At 56.8% G+C, this 17,622-nt stretch overlaps 1 protein-coding gene across 1 annotated transcript in view; it reads left to right on the forward strand.

Annotated features, from left to right (window-relative positions):
- Positions 1 to 3,274: 3,274 nt before the first annotated feature.
- VIPR1 (vasoactive intestinal peptide receptor 1) overlaps positions 3,275 to 17,622 on the forward strand; it is a 31,818-nt gene continuing 17,470 nt past the window's right edge. Inside the window, exons 1-2 of the mRNA XM_047099815.1 lie at positions 3,275 to 3,352; positions 14,237 to 14,345. Coding sequence (XP_046955771.1) covers positions 3,275 to 3,352; positions 14,237 to 14,345 — 187 coding nt within the window. The remainder of the gene's footprint in view (positions 3,353 to 14,236; positions 14,346 to 17,622) is intronic.

The following is a 17,622-nucleotide window of genomic DNA, read 5'->3' on the forward strand; positions in this document are numbered from 1 at the left end:
CCTGCCGTGCCTGTCATCACGGGGAAAGGCAAGTGACTGCCTCTTTCTCTTTCCCCCCATCTTCTGCACCCCTGTGATTTCCGGCAGCGGCAGCCGGATGGGTGCTGAGGGGGGAGGGGGGGGGGGCGGGAAGGATTGGGCTACAGACTGGGGACAGATTCCAGGAATCCAGGAAGGGACACCTCCGAACAGAATACACCAGGGAGGAATTGTTCCCCCCAAAAGGACATGGGGGAACAGGGAGCAGAGGGTGGCTGTGGCCCACTCCCCAAGCCTGGACTGGTGAGGCAAAGGCCACCTCCAGACGGGGAAGAGAGACCCCAGTTACTGCTTCCCAAGCCCTCAGGTAGGCTGCTCCTGCCCCTCAACTTCTGATATCCGCCCCACACCCCTCCCAGCCTTCCCAGATAAGGGGACAGGTGAAAGGCTGGCTTCCCCATAAGATCCTTTAGGACTCTCAGGTGATGCCCCCTGTGCCTCAGAACACAGAACTGAACAAGCAGGAACAGTTAGTAAAAACACGGTCACACCTAACCTTGGCTGAATTTTTAAAGTTTTTGTTTGTCTTTGCTTTTTTCTGTTTTCTGCTCCTTCTTCCACTTCTGAATTTGTTTTGTGCCTTCTGACAAGTAAGGAAGGGTGGGTCCCCCGGGGGAACAATTTTGAAAGAACAAAGGAGTAATTTTCATTGCAAAGAATCTGCAGGGAAACGATTCTCCCTTAGTCACCTGCTTCCTTCCTGGGAGCCTGAGGAGCAGGGAGGAGGCCCTGCCAATTACCCTTAATGCCTCAAGCCTGCCCAGGCCGCTAAAGAGAAAGGTTTTTGTGGACCACCCTCCAGAGCAGGGGGAAAGAAAGCACATTCCCAGCTGGGAGCCTTGATTCCCTGTCTCCTCTCCTCCCACCAGCCACCTGACGGGCCTGAGTGTCAGGTGGCGAAGTGGGGTCTGGCTCCCTCCTATTCCCCAGTCCTCACCACCTTCCTCTCAGTGCATTCTCAAGTAGCCAAGATTCCTGTCCTCAGAGAGAGCAGAACTTGACAAGACCAAGAGACAAGCTTTAATGGTGGGACTTCAGTATCCTGCAGTTTGCTAGGTGGTGTGTGTGTGTGTGTGTGTGTGTGTGTGTGTGTTGAATGGGCAAAGGTTTATGAGAGCCAAAGCCCATGGATTTGTCGTTCACATCAGGCACTCCTAGGACACTGTGCCAGCAGAGCACTCCCCAGAACTGGGACCCAATTCCACTGTCCCGCTGGAGAACTGAGACTTGAGAAAGGGTGCTGTCAGGGTCACAAGGGGAGTCAAGGACTCCTGGCTCCTGAGCCAAACCTGGCCCCCAGAAATGGAGATGGCAGAGGAGAAGCCTGGAGATTCTTCAAACACATCATCCATCGAAAGGCTGGGTCCAAACCCCAGAATAGCCAGGTCAGAGGCATCTCCACAGTGCCGGTATCTGGGGAAGGGCTGCTGTCCAGGCTCATCTGGAAGGAGGGAGAAATTGTGGGGAGTACAATAGCTCTCCAGGTCCCTCTCCATCAGGAGGTGCTGCTGTCTTATCTACCTCTGTGTGCAGCACAGAGCCTGGCACACAGCAAGGGAGAGAGAGAGAGGGAGAGAAGGAGGGAAGCAAATGCTAGCACCCCAAATAAGCCTAAGTCGAGGAGGGCCTGGGAGCTCATTCCTTCCAGGCTTTTCCCTGACTCCCCATAACTTCATCCCCCACCCCAGAAAGCCAGGGGCCGAGTTTCCCACGCTGTAAGAAGGGAAGCCTCGTTGGGTCTGCAGGGAACTCTGACGCACCTGCTAGTCAACCAGCGCCTGGAGTTGGGCCTCCTTCAAACAGCCTCGCCTCAGGCTGGGCGCCCAGGGACGCACCAACCCTCTCTGCCTCTTCACTGAACAGTCATCCCCTTATCAATACCCGCCATCCACCTTATCTCTGCCGCCGCCGCCGCCTTCAGCCTCGATCACAACGTCTCCAGCCCTCGGAAAGAGGACAAGGCGGCCACCCGCTCTTGGTCTACAAGAAGACCTCCCGGGGCGCGGCGCCAGTGTACCTGAGCCTCATTCTAGGGACGAGTAAAACTGAGCCTGAGGACGCGCAGTGGACGCAGGCTGATCCGTTGTCACCCAGAGGCCGACTCGCCCGGTCTTGGAAGCGAGGCACCAGAAACAGGCGGCCCGAATCCAGGCCTTTCTCTGCACTTCAGTTTCCCGGGCTGTGAAACAAGGAAGGTGGGGCGGGGGGAGGAGGGGGAGGAGGTCTTCAGCTCCGTTTTAGGTAGGCTGCGCAGCCTGGTCGCGAGCACCGGGGACAGATCTTCCCTCCCCGCATGGGGGCGCTGGAACTTCGGCCCAGCCTCCCTCGGGAGGTGCCCGGGCAGGGGCGCGTGAGGGCGCGGACGTGCCATCCTCCCTAAAGCACAGCCCCCTCACTCCCTGGTCGTGAAGGGCCCGGAAGCCCAGCCGGTGCTAAGCGCGTCCTGCCAGGTCGCCTGGGCTCAGAGGTGGCACCGAGGATCCCAGCGTCGGGCCTCACTCGCGCTCTTGTTTCCCCTCGCTCTGCCTGTCCCGGCGAGGGATGAGTTGGGGCGATTGAAAATGAATCAAATCACGCGCCCCACCTCCGGGTCGCTTACGACCTAGGGCCCTACGCAGGCCGCAGCCCGCAGGCCGCAGCCTGGGGGATAAGAAGTGACCTGTCCTGTCTCAGAGTCCGGCCCGCCCGCACCTGTCCTCCGACGCGCAGAAATGGGAAATGGGGAGGCTGGCAGGGAGACTTCCTGGAGGAGGTGGCTCTGAAGGTGGACGTGAAGAGCATCCTGGGGTGGGGCTGAGGGGGCGTGTGGGAGTGGTAGATCTCAACCAGGCGCTTGGAAACGTTGTGATCTAAGCAGGGGAGGATGTGGCGTGTTGGGGTCTCAACACTCCCGAGGATGCGGCCCGAAGGGGTGAAGGCTTGTGAATCCCCGGCGACTGAGGAGGACTGACGTGGGTGATCCGCGGCGAGGTCGCGGGGACGCCCCACTGGCGGGGGAGCCCCCAGCCCCGCCCCACACCTGAGCGGCGGCCCCGCCCCTGCCGATCCATTGGCTAGACCCGCCGCCCGTCAGACGAGCCCCCGGGGCCCGCCTCCAGCCCCGAGCTGCGCCTCTTCGCGTTGGGGCCACCGCGGCAGCGCCACTCGGCCCGGCTCCCCGCCGTCGACCGCGCGGTGCGCAGCCCGCCCGCCTATTCCCGGCGCGGGGCCGCCTGTCGCGGGTTCGGGGCGGACCATGCGCCCGACTAGCCCGCCGCCGGCCCGCTGGCTATGCGTGCTGGCCAGCGTCCTCGCCTGCGCTCTCGGCCCCGCGGTGAGTGTCCGCCGGGCCCCCCCCCTCAGTCCCGGCCGCCGCGGGTGGAGTGGGGGGACGGCGGGAGCCGGGCCGTCTGTGCGCACGTCTGTGTAAGGGGAATGGGGGCACGGAGCGCTGGGTCTCGCCTCCCAGCTCAGCCTCGGACTGGATCTAGACCCGAGGGATGGGATCTCGGTCGCGCCTAGTCCCTCCCAGCGCTGCTGGGAGCCCGCTCGGCGCGGTGATCTGAGACACCGGTGGAGGGGCGCCAGGAGAAAGCGTGCTCCCCAAACTTGCCTTTGGTGTCGTGGCTGCGTCGTGCGTGGGGAGAGGAAGTCAGTGGGTGCAAGGTTGGGGACTGTGGTCGATTGGAATGGAAGGCCCGGTAGACCGTGGGTGGCAGGGAGGGAGGCTGTGAGGGTCGTCGTTATGGGCTGTGCCCGGCTGGAGGTGTCTGCGGGGCGTTGTGTGTTACGTGTAGGAGTGACGTCTCAGCAGCAGACCCAGCGCTGGGAAGGGGCTTTGGGGATAAGGCGGCTGACTGTCAGGCCCTTCCTGTGCCCTCCCACTGAGCAGAGCTGAAAGGTAAGAGCCCGAGGTGGAAGGTGGTGGGCAGTGAGGGGTTGAGGGTGGTGTTTATCAGGAAGGGCCAGACTTGTGCATGGGGAAAGCTGAGCAAGGTGTGAACAGCCAAGAGGCAGTGGCATCCTCTTCCTCCCACTCCTGGTTCATCCCCACACAGGTATGTGTATGCCTCTGATGTGTGGCTGTGCCCTTGTGTGTGGCTGCGGGTGGCTCACCTGCAGGGCAGATCCTGGTTCAGGCAGGAGACGCATGGATCATCTCCCTCTAAGATCAGGGAAGACCTCAAGACTCACCGAATCCACCTAAGCCCATTTTACAGATGGGCAAAATAAGTCCCAAAGACACCTGTTTCCCCCCCTAATCAGACCAGGACTGAGGCTGATTTTCTCTCTTTCCCTACCCCAGGAATCTGGGGGAATCTGGGGTTGCTGCTTGAGGAATCTGGGGTTGCTGCTTAGTCAGAGCCTAAAACCCAAGTGGGTCCCAGGTGTGGCACCAGCTCTAGGTTGGCTGCTGGGTGGGTAGAGTATATTGATCACCTACTCTCTTCTAGCCCATAGTTATCTCCCTTACCATCACCTCCACCAAATCAGGAATCTCTGTGTTTCTATCTAGCTAATGTCTTGTACATCCTGGGGACGAGAAGCTCATTGCCTGTCCTGGGAGCACAACTCAATAACAATTGGTAGGAGCCTCCCCTCCTCCCATCGAGAGACATGAGACCCACCTCCTGAGCACTCAAAGCCCCACCTGCTTCTGGCCCTGAGGCCACAGCTCCACAGCCCTGGCACCACTTAGAGCCCCTCAGTGTCCTGGAGCCTCCGGGCCTCGCCAACAGCCCTCTGGCTCTCCCAACTGGGCTGTGACCACTCAAATTCTCCTTGGATGAGCCAGGTTTCTTGGGACCACCACTGGTACCTCACTCCCCATCCTTGGAGGCTTCTCAGCCCAGGGGTGGAATACTTTCAGCAGGGCCTCCTGTCGTGCTAGGCCACATCTCCCCCCACCTCCTGAGGCAGTCCAGGCCTGCCTCCTCCAATGCCTACTGTTCCCTGTCCTTCCACATTTTATTCACTCAATACCCCACTCTATCACCTCTTCCAGACAGCCTTCCCTGATTGCTACAGCCCACTCAGCCCTCCCCCCCCCCACTCTGACCCAACTCTTCAGCCCTACCCACCTCCCACCCTGGGCTCTTCTGACCACCCCATGGATCAAGGGCTGTGGTCTGTCATTTTTGCTGTCCCCCACAGCCCAGTGCAGGGCTGGGTCTGAAGAGGGAGGACAAGGAACCCACCCAGGACTAGGTGAGGGCCGCCTGGGATGAAGGGTTCCCCACATGCTTCTCCACTTGACACTCCTCCCCACCAGACACCACTTTCTCCCTCACTGAATGGACACCAGGCAGTCCCGCTCCAGCCAGACTCAGGGTTGAGGGGGCTGATGTTATCAGAGTCATAAAATGGCAGCTGCAAAGTTCAGTTTAAAGACCCAAGGCCTTATCGCTCCTATTTATGGTGCCCTGACCTCAGTCAGGGAAGGGGAAATCTCTGAACAGGGAAGCAAAAAAAGGGAAAGAAAACCTCTAGTGTCTCAGAAGAGGAAGTCTGCCCCAAGGCCACCTGTCAGGCAGGCCTTCTACTGCCCCTACCCCCTGGACAGCAGACACGGGACTCCTCACTGGTAGCAGAACTGGACAGGGCAATGCCCAGCCCAGGGACAAGGAGAGGGGTGTCAGAGGAGGAGCAGACCCAGGTCCTTCCCTGGGAAGATTCTCAGGCTGGTCAGGGAGAGCAGAGCCAGTAAGCCAGGAGGAGGGCCGCGGGGCGTGAGGAACATCTCCCAGAACTGAGGCAAGAGTAGCTGAGAGCAGTCAGGGAAGGCTCCCTGGAGGAGGCAAGACAATGCCCCAAAGAGTTTCGCCACATGGGCCAACCTTCCGCCAGAGACTATAAAGGAGCCTCTGTTGGCAGGACCAATGGGCCTGACCCCGGAAGGAGGAAGAAGGTCCCAGGTCCCCCTCTGAGGCTGAGATGGCCCAGGGGTTTGGGGAAGGTTTGGCTCCTCTAACCCCTCTCTGAGGCAGTTGCTGGCCACCTGCTCCTGAAGGGCTGAGTCTGCCGTAGGCATCCCGCCCTGGCCATCGGCTCCCAGCCTCTCCAGAGGCTGTCCACAGCTGGCCCGTCTCTCTTGGCCCCCAGCTGACCACCCTGTGGGCTTCTGGGAACACGGCTACAGTGGGGTCAGGGCCTCCTCCTTGAGCAAAGTGACAACCTCAGGCCCGCCCAGGGCTCCTGGGGGACTGTGCTGGAAGAGTGACCTCCTCCTCGAAGTTTCCAGCCTCCCGTCCTGGTGCTCTGAGTCTCAGCCTTCCCTGACATTTCTGGAGCACATGAGACCTGGTCCTCGCCCTACTCTGTGGCAATGGCCAGTTGACCTTGAGAACAAGCTGGTCTCTGTGGAAGGGCCTCAGTCTGCTCATCACAAAAGGGAGGGTAGGAACGTTGGCCCCGGCGTAGGAGAAATGGGGCGAGAGGGCTGGGTTGGAGGCCAGCTGCACCCTGCGACTGGGGCGTAATTTTCCCTCTGAGCCTCAGGACTCTGTGGAAGGGGACTGGTCCTCTAGTCAGGACTTCCAGGATGCTTGAAGGACAAAGTGCCATGTGAACTGAGATAGGCCATTTCTTCTCTTGATGCCCCAGCTCAGGAGCTCTGGGGACGGGGGTGTCCTCATGAGGTAAGCCGGGCGATGTGGGGTTATGGCTCCAGGCCCAAATAGGTGATGAGTTGTCTCAGGGAAGGCTGGGTGGCAGGCACTGGGCCTCCTCGCACAGGGGCAGCCTCAGCCTGTGCGAGCCTGCCACTCGCAGGGATCCCTCACCGCGGCCCCTCTGGCGGTGGATGCAGGAATGGGCAGGGGACTAGACGAAGCCCTGTCCCTTTCTCCCTGCTTTTGCTACTCAACCTCCCACGCTCTGCCCTCCCCAGTGTGACCTCCCACCGCAAATGTATACAATGTGCCGAGTCTCACGCACACCTTAGATGTGTTTCAGAAGTAATAGAGACACAGCTTAATGTCTCCACCACATGACGAGACTTTTTAGCCAAACCTTATCGTAAAGATTTTCAAATAGATTTTAAAAAGGAGAATAATATCATGAGCATGGAAATACCCATTCCTTGGAGTGATGTCAGCAAAATGGCAGGATGGGAACTGCCCGTGCTCGTCCCCCCAACCCCTAGGTGTGACAACTAATAACCCGTAACAGTTCCTATTTGCAACATTTCCCTTTGGCGGCTCAAGTATCTTAAAGTAAATTATAGACATGATGACCTTGTGCTGCAAATTGTCTTAAGATGCATCTCTAAAACCAAAGGACATTTTTCCCATGTAACTATAATACCACCACCACGCCTGACAAAATGAACAGGCATTCCTGAATATCTTGTGTTCAAATATCTCCAAACAGCATTTAGTCAAGCACCCCAGTATCATCGGGGGGTTGGGTCTGATAGCGAGGAGCATTCCTGCCTGGGTTGTGACGGGCCTGGACAGCGAGCTGGGGGGTGGGTGGACATCCAGCCCTTCACTGGGACATGGCCCAGTCTTTATCTGCACTCCTTTCCTTGTGGCTCATGATGTGAGGGTCCATATCTCTCAGGAAGTCCCTCCCGCCCCCGCTATCTGAAAAACAAGCTTTCTGCACAATCTGTCATCAGAAGAGGGGAAGAGGTCACCAACTGACTCTGGAAGTCTCGCAGCCTCGTGGCTCAGCCCTCTGCATGGGGCCCCAACACCAATATCGCCCTCCACCCCCACCCCGGACACCACGGGTGTAAACTGAGTCCTCTTTCTCCAAGAGTGCCCAGGATGACTTCCAAGAGGCAGAGGATTTGAACCTGAGTCCCTGCTGCTCCTGCCTCACTGGCTATTGCCACGGTGGTCCTCTGCAAAGAAACTCTGAGAGGCTTTGTGCCCCTAAGTACACCTCACAAGAAGGGCCCTTAGATGAGGCCAGGCTTAACCACAGGCCGAACATCTTTGCTTGTATTCTGATAATGAGAGCCCTTGTCCTGGGACCACCCTGCAATATGGAAAGTTCTTTCTTGCCCCAAGCCCAAACCTGCATCCCTGTGTCTCCCTCTCTGTCTTTACCCCTGCACCCCGTACTACCACCCAGAGTTCAGCCTTTCCCAGGAGGAGGTATGCGTGGCAATATTGGATATTTAGAGGGGAGGCTTCAGACTATCAGTAAAAAAGATATAAAAATACATGGAGGGAGGGGTGCCTGGGTGGCTCAGTCAGTTGAGTGTCCAACTCTTGATTTCAGCTTAGGTTGTGATCCCAGAGTCATGGGATTGAGCAGGGAGCCTGCTTAAGATACTCTCTCTCCCTCTGCCCTTCTCCCCTGCTCAAACACTCTCTCTCTCTCTCTCTCTCTCTCTCTCTCTCTAAAATTAAAAAAAAAAAAATTAAAAATGGGGGTGCCCGGGTGGTTCAGTGTCCAACTTCAGCTCAGGTCATGATCTCACAGCTTGTGAGTTTGAGCCCCGCACCGGGCTCTGTGCTGACAGCTCGGAGCCTGGATCCTGCTTCGGATTCTGTGTCCCCCTCTCTTCTCTCTCTGCCCCTCCCCTACTCACACTCTGTCTTTCTCAAAAATAAATAAACATTGAAATTTTTTTTAAGTAAATAAATGATTTAAAAAAGCTTTTTAAATACAGGGAGGAGGAAGAAGTCAGACTGCAGTGGGCGGGGGAGGCGGGGAACACCCGACTCGAGACCTCCCTTCTGGTGGGTACAGCTGCTGTCTGTCTATCCGTGGGACCTTCAGACTGCCTGGGGTTCTGTGGCGCTCGTCAAGGCCGTGGTGAGGCCGGGGTCCCCTCGCAAGGCTGGCCTGGCATGTAGGGCTGGCGGGGCCTTTGGCAACAACTGCTAACCTTGGTTGGCAGTCCCCTAGTGCCGTTTATGTGTGACCCTGGACACAGCCCTGGGAGTGGACAGCACTGCCATTTGTCCCCATTTTACAGACGAGGTGGGAAGACTCACCCAAGGTCTCCCAGCCAGGGAGTGGACGGCAGTCTGATTCTGGAAACTGTGGACTTAACTGGGCTCTGCCGTCTCACCAAGAGATGTTGCTTCTTCCCAAGCAGCTGTAGCATGCCCTGGGCTGCCCTGGGACGCAGGAGACACTTTTCAATTCATAAAATGTACAAATCTGAAGTGACATCCCGGGGAATTGTCACATACATATTTGAAGTGACGGCTCAGGCAATTGTCACCCATGTGTTCACCCGTGTGGACACCGCTCAGATCAAGCTATTCCACATTCCCCATCACCCCAGGGGTCTCCCTCGAGCCCCTTCCCAATAGGACAAGGCCTGATTTCAACTTCTTGGAGTGCCCTCTGCGAAGCTGGGAGCGGGTTTCTCCTCTTTTCTGTGACTTACCTTACCTTCCTGTGCCCCCACTTCCTCCCCTCTGCCCTTATCTCCTCCCCCTCATCCTCCCCCTTCTCTTCTTCCTCCCCCTCCTCCCCCTCCCCCTCCTCCCCCTCCTCCTCCTTCCTCTCCCCTTTGCCCCCATACACCCTCTCCATCTCCTTACCAATTCAAACACAAAAGCCAGAATGAAGGGCACAGCCTGGGAAGCTGGGTTGGGGTCCTGTGTGCCTTTGACCACACTGCTTTCTCTCTAGGTCCTCAGTTTCCTCCTGTGACTCTTTGTTGCCCCATTATTTCAATAGGGGGAGGAGGCTTAAATAAATCATGGGATGGTGAGGGGAGAACAGTAAATGAGACCGCCACAGCTCTTTATTCTCCGTTCCCCAGTCCCCTACAACTTGGCGGGGGGAGGGGGGTGGAGGGGGGTGGGGAAGGGCCCTCCTTGACAAGTCTCAGAAACACAAACCATTCACGGTGACTCCTAGGGCTTGGTAATTCCCAGGCAGGAAGTGCTTTCTCCGGTCTTACCTAATCTAGCCTGCTGCATTTTTCACCCCTCTCAGAAACCAGCTGCCCCTCAGAGGGACTCCTGTTTCCCCACCATGCTGCTTCTGTCTCCCTTGGCTTCTCCCACCACAGCTCTCCGGCCCCAGATGAGGCCGGGAGTTCTGATTCCAGACAATAGCTGTGGGCTCAAGCTTCCCTTGAGGGATGGGTATGGCACCCACAAAACCTGAGTCAGCCCTCCACCCTGTCTTTCAGAGCCCCTAGCGTCTAACAGCCACAACTCCCAGCATCTACACCCTACCCCGGATCTCAGTGAGCCCCACATGCGGGAGAAAGCCCTCACGGTGGAGATAGAGGGGAAGGGACCCAAGTAAGCCGGCGGAATTAACAAGACTTGGTTAATCCCTGCCCCCAACCAGAGACTCAGGATTCTCCTGCCAACTTCCAGTCCGTCACCTCCCACCTGCAGCCAGTACCATGGCAGGGGACATAAGAGGACCTGGATTGAAGGGAGGCTACAGACTGCCTCACCCTTGCCTGGGCCTCCTCTTCTGGGCTCAGGAACTCCTGTGATAGAGAAGGTGCTGGGGACTCGGTCGGGCCTGAAACTCTCACCTCAACCCACCCACAGGGTCAGGTGACTTTAAGCCCACTTGGAGCTCAGCCCAGCACAGGAATTGGTGAGGGCTTGAGAGAAAGCCCTGTTTTCTCCTCTCCACGCGGGGCCTCAGGAGACAAGTTGGGAAATGTAGGCAGTAGTCGAAATAAGGAGGGACTTGAATGCCAGTTTTGAAGTGTGGGCTTTGACTGCTAGGCTTTGGGGACCCTGAGGTGCAGGTGGTGGGCTGAAAACCAGTACACTGGCCCAGGCAGGTACTGGAGGCCTGGCCCCTGCCTGTATCCCACAGCTTGTCTCCTGATGCCTCAGGACCCCTTGCTGCAGTCACCCCAGGCTTTTGCAACCTTGCATGGATTAGACATTTTCATACCTTCATACTAGAATCAGTAGGCTTGGCTGTATCTGGCTGGGAATTTTCCAACTTCGCGTGTCTGCAGTCCAGAGGGATAACGAGGATGTTTAGCATAGGGAAATAAGTGGAAGAGGAAGTTCAAAGTCTGCCTGAATTCCTCAATGATAAGGACTACAGGGAGCTGCCCTGGCCCTGTCCCCCAAAGGGCAATGGTAGACCAGATGGCCCAAAGCAAGGCCATGGAGAGGAATTGATGCAGTCCAGACTAGTGGTCAGAGATATAGGTCCTATCTAGGAATGTGCATTTGCTAGGTGACCTCAGATCCCTCTTTGGGTCTCTCTTTCCCCTACCCTTCTTCAGATGGGCTCTAGCATTCAACTAAGCTGTGGTAAAGACAGAGCTCATCTTCCAGACCATGCTCACTTTATTCAGAGATACCCCAGGCTCCTAGGTTATCCCAGGGCCTCCTGCCCCTGCTCTGCAAACTGCCTCTCAGGAAAGGCTTTATGGCTGTGCTGATGGGCGGTGCAGGCAGACTTGGCTAGAGAAGCTGACCCGATAGCTTTCCAACGTCAGAAGCTACTAGGAACCCTATGATGCCCTCAGTAATTTTGAAGAAGAATTATCTCTTGGTAAACAGCATGGCCACAGCTCTGGCTTAAGAGGACCCAGTAAATGACGGCATCCATTGTCCTGTCCTCAGAGCACTAGTCTGGACTCTCTTGGTTACAGGGATAGAAAACTCAACTGATTCTAGAAATAAAGAAAGGCATTGACTCATGTTGTTGGAAGCAGGGCTACTTTCAGACATGGCTGCATCCAGGGACTTAGATGATGTCAAGAGGATCCAGTTTTTCTCTATCTCTTCATTCAGGCTTTACCCGTGTGGCTTTCATCATTGTGTTCCACAACAACACAAGAAGAAACAAGATGGTGACAATAGTTCCAGCCCCTGCACCCTTTGAGGTTTCCAGTCTAGTGGGAAAGACAAAATCCAAAGCCCCAGGAATGAGCCTGCTGGCTCTGAACAGCCTGACTGGGGCCATGTGCCAGGCACTAAGGCCAGGAAAGCTCTGACGGGCTCAAGTCTGATCACATGTTGATTTCTTAGAAGAGGGTTCATCAGAACCCCAAGAACTAGGGGTGGGGAAGGAGGTAGTTTCCCCGATAGAGATGAGGACGTGGCACCAGAGGAGGGTAAAGGATGGTAGAAAGGCAGCAACAAGAAATGTTTACTACCATCCATCCTGCGTTCATGTTATGGGGGGAGCGAAGGAGAGAAGGGGCAGAAGGCAGAACAAACCCTGTTGCTGGAGCTGGGAAGGCACTTTGGGGAGAAGCATGCTCCAGGCAAGCAAGACAGCCCAGCAGTGGGACACAAGCCCATCCCCAGGTTCTTCTTCCAGAGGCCACCTCTGGGGTCCTTTGGCCACCCCTCTTCCCATGCCTGAACAGCACGAGCCAGCCACAGATATCTTGAGATAGAGCATCTTGAGTGTTTCAGTCTCAGTAATGCTTTTGAACAGGAAGGGAAGCATGGGACCCCCAAAGAGGGACCACCGCACATTTCCTTCAAGTCTCATATATTTTCTTTTAAACAGTTATACAAAAAACAACAACAACAACAACAACAACAAACATATATCCTGCTACGTAATAGATCTTTGTTACTCTCCATATGCCAAGTTTTAAAGACTTAACCAGCTAATGCCTTTACCCCAATTAGATGATAAAGTTAAAGGTCCAAGATCGAACCCAGTGGACCTTCCAGGCCATGGCACATGGGTGAGTGAGGTCTAGGTGCTAGGGAGTCTGAAGGCATCCTGGACAAGGACATCCTCCCTTGGGCTAGGCCAGCAGTGGTGCTTAGCTGCATATGGGAAGGTTGGACGGTGAGGACCTCTGTGACAGTGAGGCTCCACCAAGGCCTCCACAAGGGATGAGAGAGTATTAAGTGGAAGGGACTCAGCTGCACAGCTTCTTGGGCACTGAGTTGTCCAGCTTCAGCTTGGACCCCCTTCCTCTATAGCAATGGAGAGCTCCCTGGCACCTGGAATGCTTATCCCTCCGGGGGATCACCTTACTTAGAACAATGGTCAAAGTCACACCCTTGGTACCAGGCCAGATGGGGATACACTTAAGGAAAGAAATGCTTTCCCCCATAGCCCCACTGCAACAAGGCTTTGAGTCAGCAGGGGAGTTGGTAGAGGCCCGTTTGGCCTACAAGGAAACTGAGGAAGGTAAGGACCTTGTCCCAGGCCAGAAGGAACAAGTTGGAAGAGACACTGAGAGTCTCTGATTCTGGAGCTGCCTTGCTGAACAAGACTGTTGGGGACTATGGCATTCTCTTCCCTGGGCAAAGGTGAGGAAACCAATGTGGGGTTGCAGCCACTTCCCTAAAGCCAAAGAGACCAGCGGAAGCTTCTACCAGCTCAGTGGTTTCTCCATGGAGGCCTTCACCTGCCCTTTCCCACCCAGTGGTTCCCAAGACCTGTTTTGTTTTTTTTCTATCTGTTCCTGGGCAGCCATCACCCCTGCTCACCTGTTGGCCCCAATGCCAATGCCTGCCCACCCCCCATGCCTTCACACAGGCCTGGTTCCATCCCTGATCCCCTCGTAGGGTGCAGGAAAGGGGAGGGGAGAGGCATGGGCTTTCCCATCACTTCTCCCCACCTCCCAGAGGCAGGAGTAGGGACAGAGGAGGTTTGGTGGGATGGCAAGACAACCTAGAGGGTCCTCCCTTATTTCCTGAAACCTCCCTTCCTTCATTAGATCTGATATAGCTTAAATTGTTTAGAAGCTAAGAAGAAGGCAGGTGATGTGTGGGTAAAGAGGGCCAGTGTCCCCTTCCCAGCCTGGTGACCCAGGAGACCGAGCACAGGCTCCTGGAACGAGGACAGAGGCTGGAAGATGCAGCCAGACTCCTGGATTCCTCCCAGGCCTGGCTCCAGGGACCAACTCCTCCTAACCAGGTAGCACTAGCTGAGCCCCACTCATCCGCAGAGTCTGAGGCAAGCACTGAAGACTCCCCACCCAGGCTGGAGGGGAGCAGAGTCCAGAGGGCCGGCTCTGAGCTCTACAGAGAGGTGCCAGAGGGGTGCCACCCACAAAAAGACTAAGTTGTTACAGCTGCAGCACTATTGGAGCCATCAGGAAGCCATGACAGGGCCCTCAAGGCAGACCCAGCTTTGGGGACTGTGGTCAAGAGTTCTGGGTCCAGTCCAGGTCAGGGTTGGGTTTTAGTCTGGGGTTGGGGTTGGGGTTCCATCTGGAAGCTGGGTCGGTCAAGTGACAGGCCTTGTTGGGTCTCATGCCCCTGGAGTCTGTGGATGAGAGGTAGGCCGTGGATGAGGCTGACGGGTCCCCCCTCCCCCTGTCTCTGTTCCCCAGGGCACCCGGGCAACCGTTCTGCAGCAGGAGGAATGTTACTATCTGCAGCTGATCGAGGTACAGCACAAGCAGTGCCTGGAGGAGGCCCAGCTGGAGAATGACACGGCAGGTGAGGCCCAGCAGGAAGAGAGGGCCGCGGACCTCCAGGGAGCCCTGCTTGTCCTCACCCCGTGAGCCCAGATCCAGGGTGCATGCCTCCCACACGCATCAGACGGGAATGGCACCACGGAGCTGCTGGGGGTGAGGAGAGGACGCCGGGAGAAGCTGGGGGGCCAGGAAGTGAGAAGTCCTAACAGGCCTCTCTGGTCCCATCATCTGCCCCTGGTCTGGAAGCGTCCTGCTGTTAGCCCAGGAGAACACACTACGTGGGGGGTTCTGAGGCCCAGCTTCTTCCTCCCAACCCCAAGCTCTGCACCCAGAGGTGCCACCGCACACACACAGGCCCCCAGGCACACACGCGTCCCTCCCCATCCCAACCCACTTTCAGCAGGCCAGATGAACCACCCGCTCATTGTGCCGCTGATGAGACAAGTCTCAGTCAGACTCAGAGGCTGAGCACATGCGGGCCCGGCTCCCCCCGCTCAGGGGGTGTGGGAGAGCTCCAGCCTGGTAGTGCGAGGGCGTGAAGGGCGGTGCCAGAGGCACCCTCAGGCCGACGCTGCCCAGCTGCCCAGAGCCAGCAAGGCCATCACATCAGATGACACCTCCCTAGCCCGGGCGCCCCACACTTGGCACAACAGCCTGGGGAAGGAATGGGAGGGATTCCAGAGGCCTTCCTTTGCAAGGTGCCCTCGGGCCAGATTCTGAAGGGTGGGCAGGATGTGGAGAAGCCGAGAGGCTGCGCAGGTGGGAGGCGCCTAGGCAGACTTCCCCTGGGGACTGGGGGTGGGTATGGCTCGAGGCTCACTGAGGGCAGAGAAGGGCTGGAGCCGCTGGGTGGATGTGCCTGCTCCGGGCCTCCCTGCCAGGTCACCCCCCTGAGGCCAAACTTGCAGTTATGTAACAGCCTTGCTCAGGAGCAGGGAACATCTTTATATCTCCCAGGCTCCCCCGTCTCCTGTCACCTCTCTGAGACTGACAGTTATGCAACCCTTCCTGGATCCCTCCTTCTTGGCCCTGGTGCCCAGAATCTCTGCTTCCTACACCGTGAGTGAGTGCGTGTAGCCTCATGGGTGGACTTTGCCTCCCCAGCTCTTGAGGAAGGACAGACTCCTGTCTCCTGAGGCCTTAAGACTGAGACCTGGGTGAGGGGTGGCCTGACCATCCACTGCCTATGCACCCCTCCCCACCCTCCAGGTGGGAGAGGCAGGAGACACCGCGGACCGTCCTCAGCAAACCCCAACAGTAGGATCTGGGGGTGCACGTAGCCCAGAGAGGCCCTGACCCCGGATCTAGGCCCCATTGCACTGCCTCCTAGGCCCCAAGGGTAAGCCACCCTCGTGATCCAGGTGAGGTAATTGCTGGCACAGGGTGCCTGTCCGCTGCCAGCATCCTGTCACCAGGAAGACAGCCTGGGATCCAGAGGAAGGCAAGTGAGTCTGCCCATGACCTTGTGTGGGTGGGGCTCTGTGCGTGTTCGCGCACATCCAGATGCGTGTTCGCGCACATCCAGATGCGTGCTCCTGGCCCACGGCCGTCTGGAGCGGTCTCTGTGTCTGGGGTCTGTAAGTTCTATGTCTGACTCTGAGTGGCCTTTGTGTGTTGTCTGTGTGTGATCGTGGATGTGTGAGTGTGAATATCTGCGGTGTGCCCAGTCATGTCTATGCATGTGTGTTTGTGACTTGTGCGTGTCTCTCTGTGCCTTTGTTTGCTGGGGTCTGTCCTTCCATGTGCAAGTAAGCATGCATGTGTGTATATTTGCATGCATGACTGTGGTTCTCTGTGACTGGGAGTGCTTGTCTGTGTGTGTCTGTCGGTGCACACATATCTATAAAATGGCACAGTGGAAGCCCCCACCCTGCCTCGCCACCCCCGCCCCAGTCTCCAGGCTGTCTTGCTTGTTGAGGTGGCAGTCCCTTTCTTGTGGGGGTGACACACACAGCCAACAAGAGCCCTGTTTCTCTGTGGGCCTGGGGACGTGTGTGGTGGGGCCTGTGGGGCCTCTCTGGGGCAGGCACACAGAGAATACTCCTGAGGCCCAACCCAGGACAACAGGCTCTCCAGATAGCCAGCATTTTTTTTTTCTGATTTAAAACAATTTGTTTAAGTTTATTTATTTAATTAGAGAAAGAGAGCAAGTGAGCATGAGTGGGAGAGGGGCAGACAAAGAGGGGGAGAGAGAGAATCCACACTGTCAGTGCGGAGCCCGACTGGGGCCCAAACTCACAAACAGTGAGGTTGTGACCTGAGCCGATGTCAAGAGTTGGGTGCTTAACCGACTGAACCACCCAGTGCTCTAGCATTTTCTTGGCTGTTACTCCCTTCTCAGCTTCCTGACCCTGCTGCCTCCTCCAGGAAGCTTCCCTGACCACATGCCTCTAATGGACTTTCTTCCCAGGGTTCCCTGCCATGTCCACTGGCCTGCACCCCAGGACGGTTCACAGCCCAGTCCTGGTGGTGTTGAGACTCCTTGAGGCCAAGTGCAGCCCCCCACCCAAGGGCAACACCCAGTCTCCCTCTCCCTGTGCCACTTGTGGTGAAGCAGAGCTCAGGGCCAGAGACCCAGCTCTGAAACTGCTCTCTGACTATGCTGCAGCTCAAGATCCAGAGAGCTCTAAGTCTGGTGAGGACACAGACACAATAACTGGCCTATAAAACAAGGTGTGCCCAGCATTGTCAGAGAGGGCTGAACAAGTCCAGGAGAGCAAAATTCCCCAAGAAATGGGCATCGAGCCCTTCAGGAGAAGAGGAGCGCCAGAGGTTTGCTGGAGAGGGAGCGTATGAACACGCGAACAGGCTGCACCATTCACCAGCAATGTGACCTTGGGCTTAGTTACCGAGTTGCTCCCTGCCTCAGTTACTCGTCTGTAAAATGGGAGGGTTAAATAAATAAGTTATGTATTTAAAGAGGGTAGAACAGTGCCTCGCACATACAAAGGCTACATAAGTATTTGTTGATATTATTAATAGGGTCTTGAGCCGCTAGCAGGATTTACCTGGCATGATGAGCCCCTACATGGCCTCCAAAGAGGCTGGCACAGGAGCGGGGGAGGGACCGGGAATCAGAAGAAGGCCACGGAAGCCTCATGACAGAGTGGACAAAAGGGCTTGGGGCCCTCAAGGAAGGGAGGCTGTGTTCTCTGGCAGGGCCAGAGTGGATCTGGGTGTTCTCAGAGAACGGATCCAGGTGTTCTCAGCCTTCAGCCATAAGTGCTACCTGGCTGCTGCAGCCCCGGAAGGTACCCCTCCCCGGGGCCACCCACCCCAGCACTCAGAGTCCCGAGGCT

Source organism: Lynx rufus, unplaced genomic scaffold, assembly GCF_022079265.1.
Source record: "Lynx rufus isolate CCGP_SWC_20201006 ecotype Redwood Valley unplaced genomic scaffold, mLynRuf1.p SCAF_5, whole genome shotgun sequence".
NCBI classification, from domain to species: domain Eukaryota; kingdom Metazoa; phylum Chordata; class Mammalia; order Carnivora; family Felidae; genus Lynx; species Lynx rufus.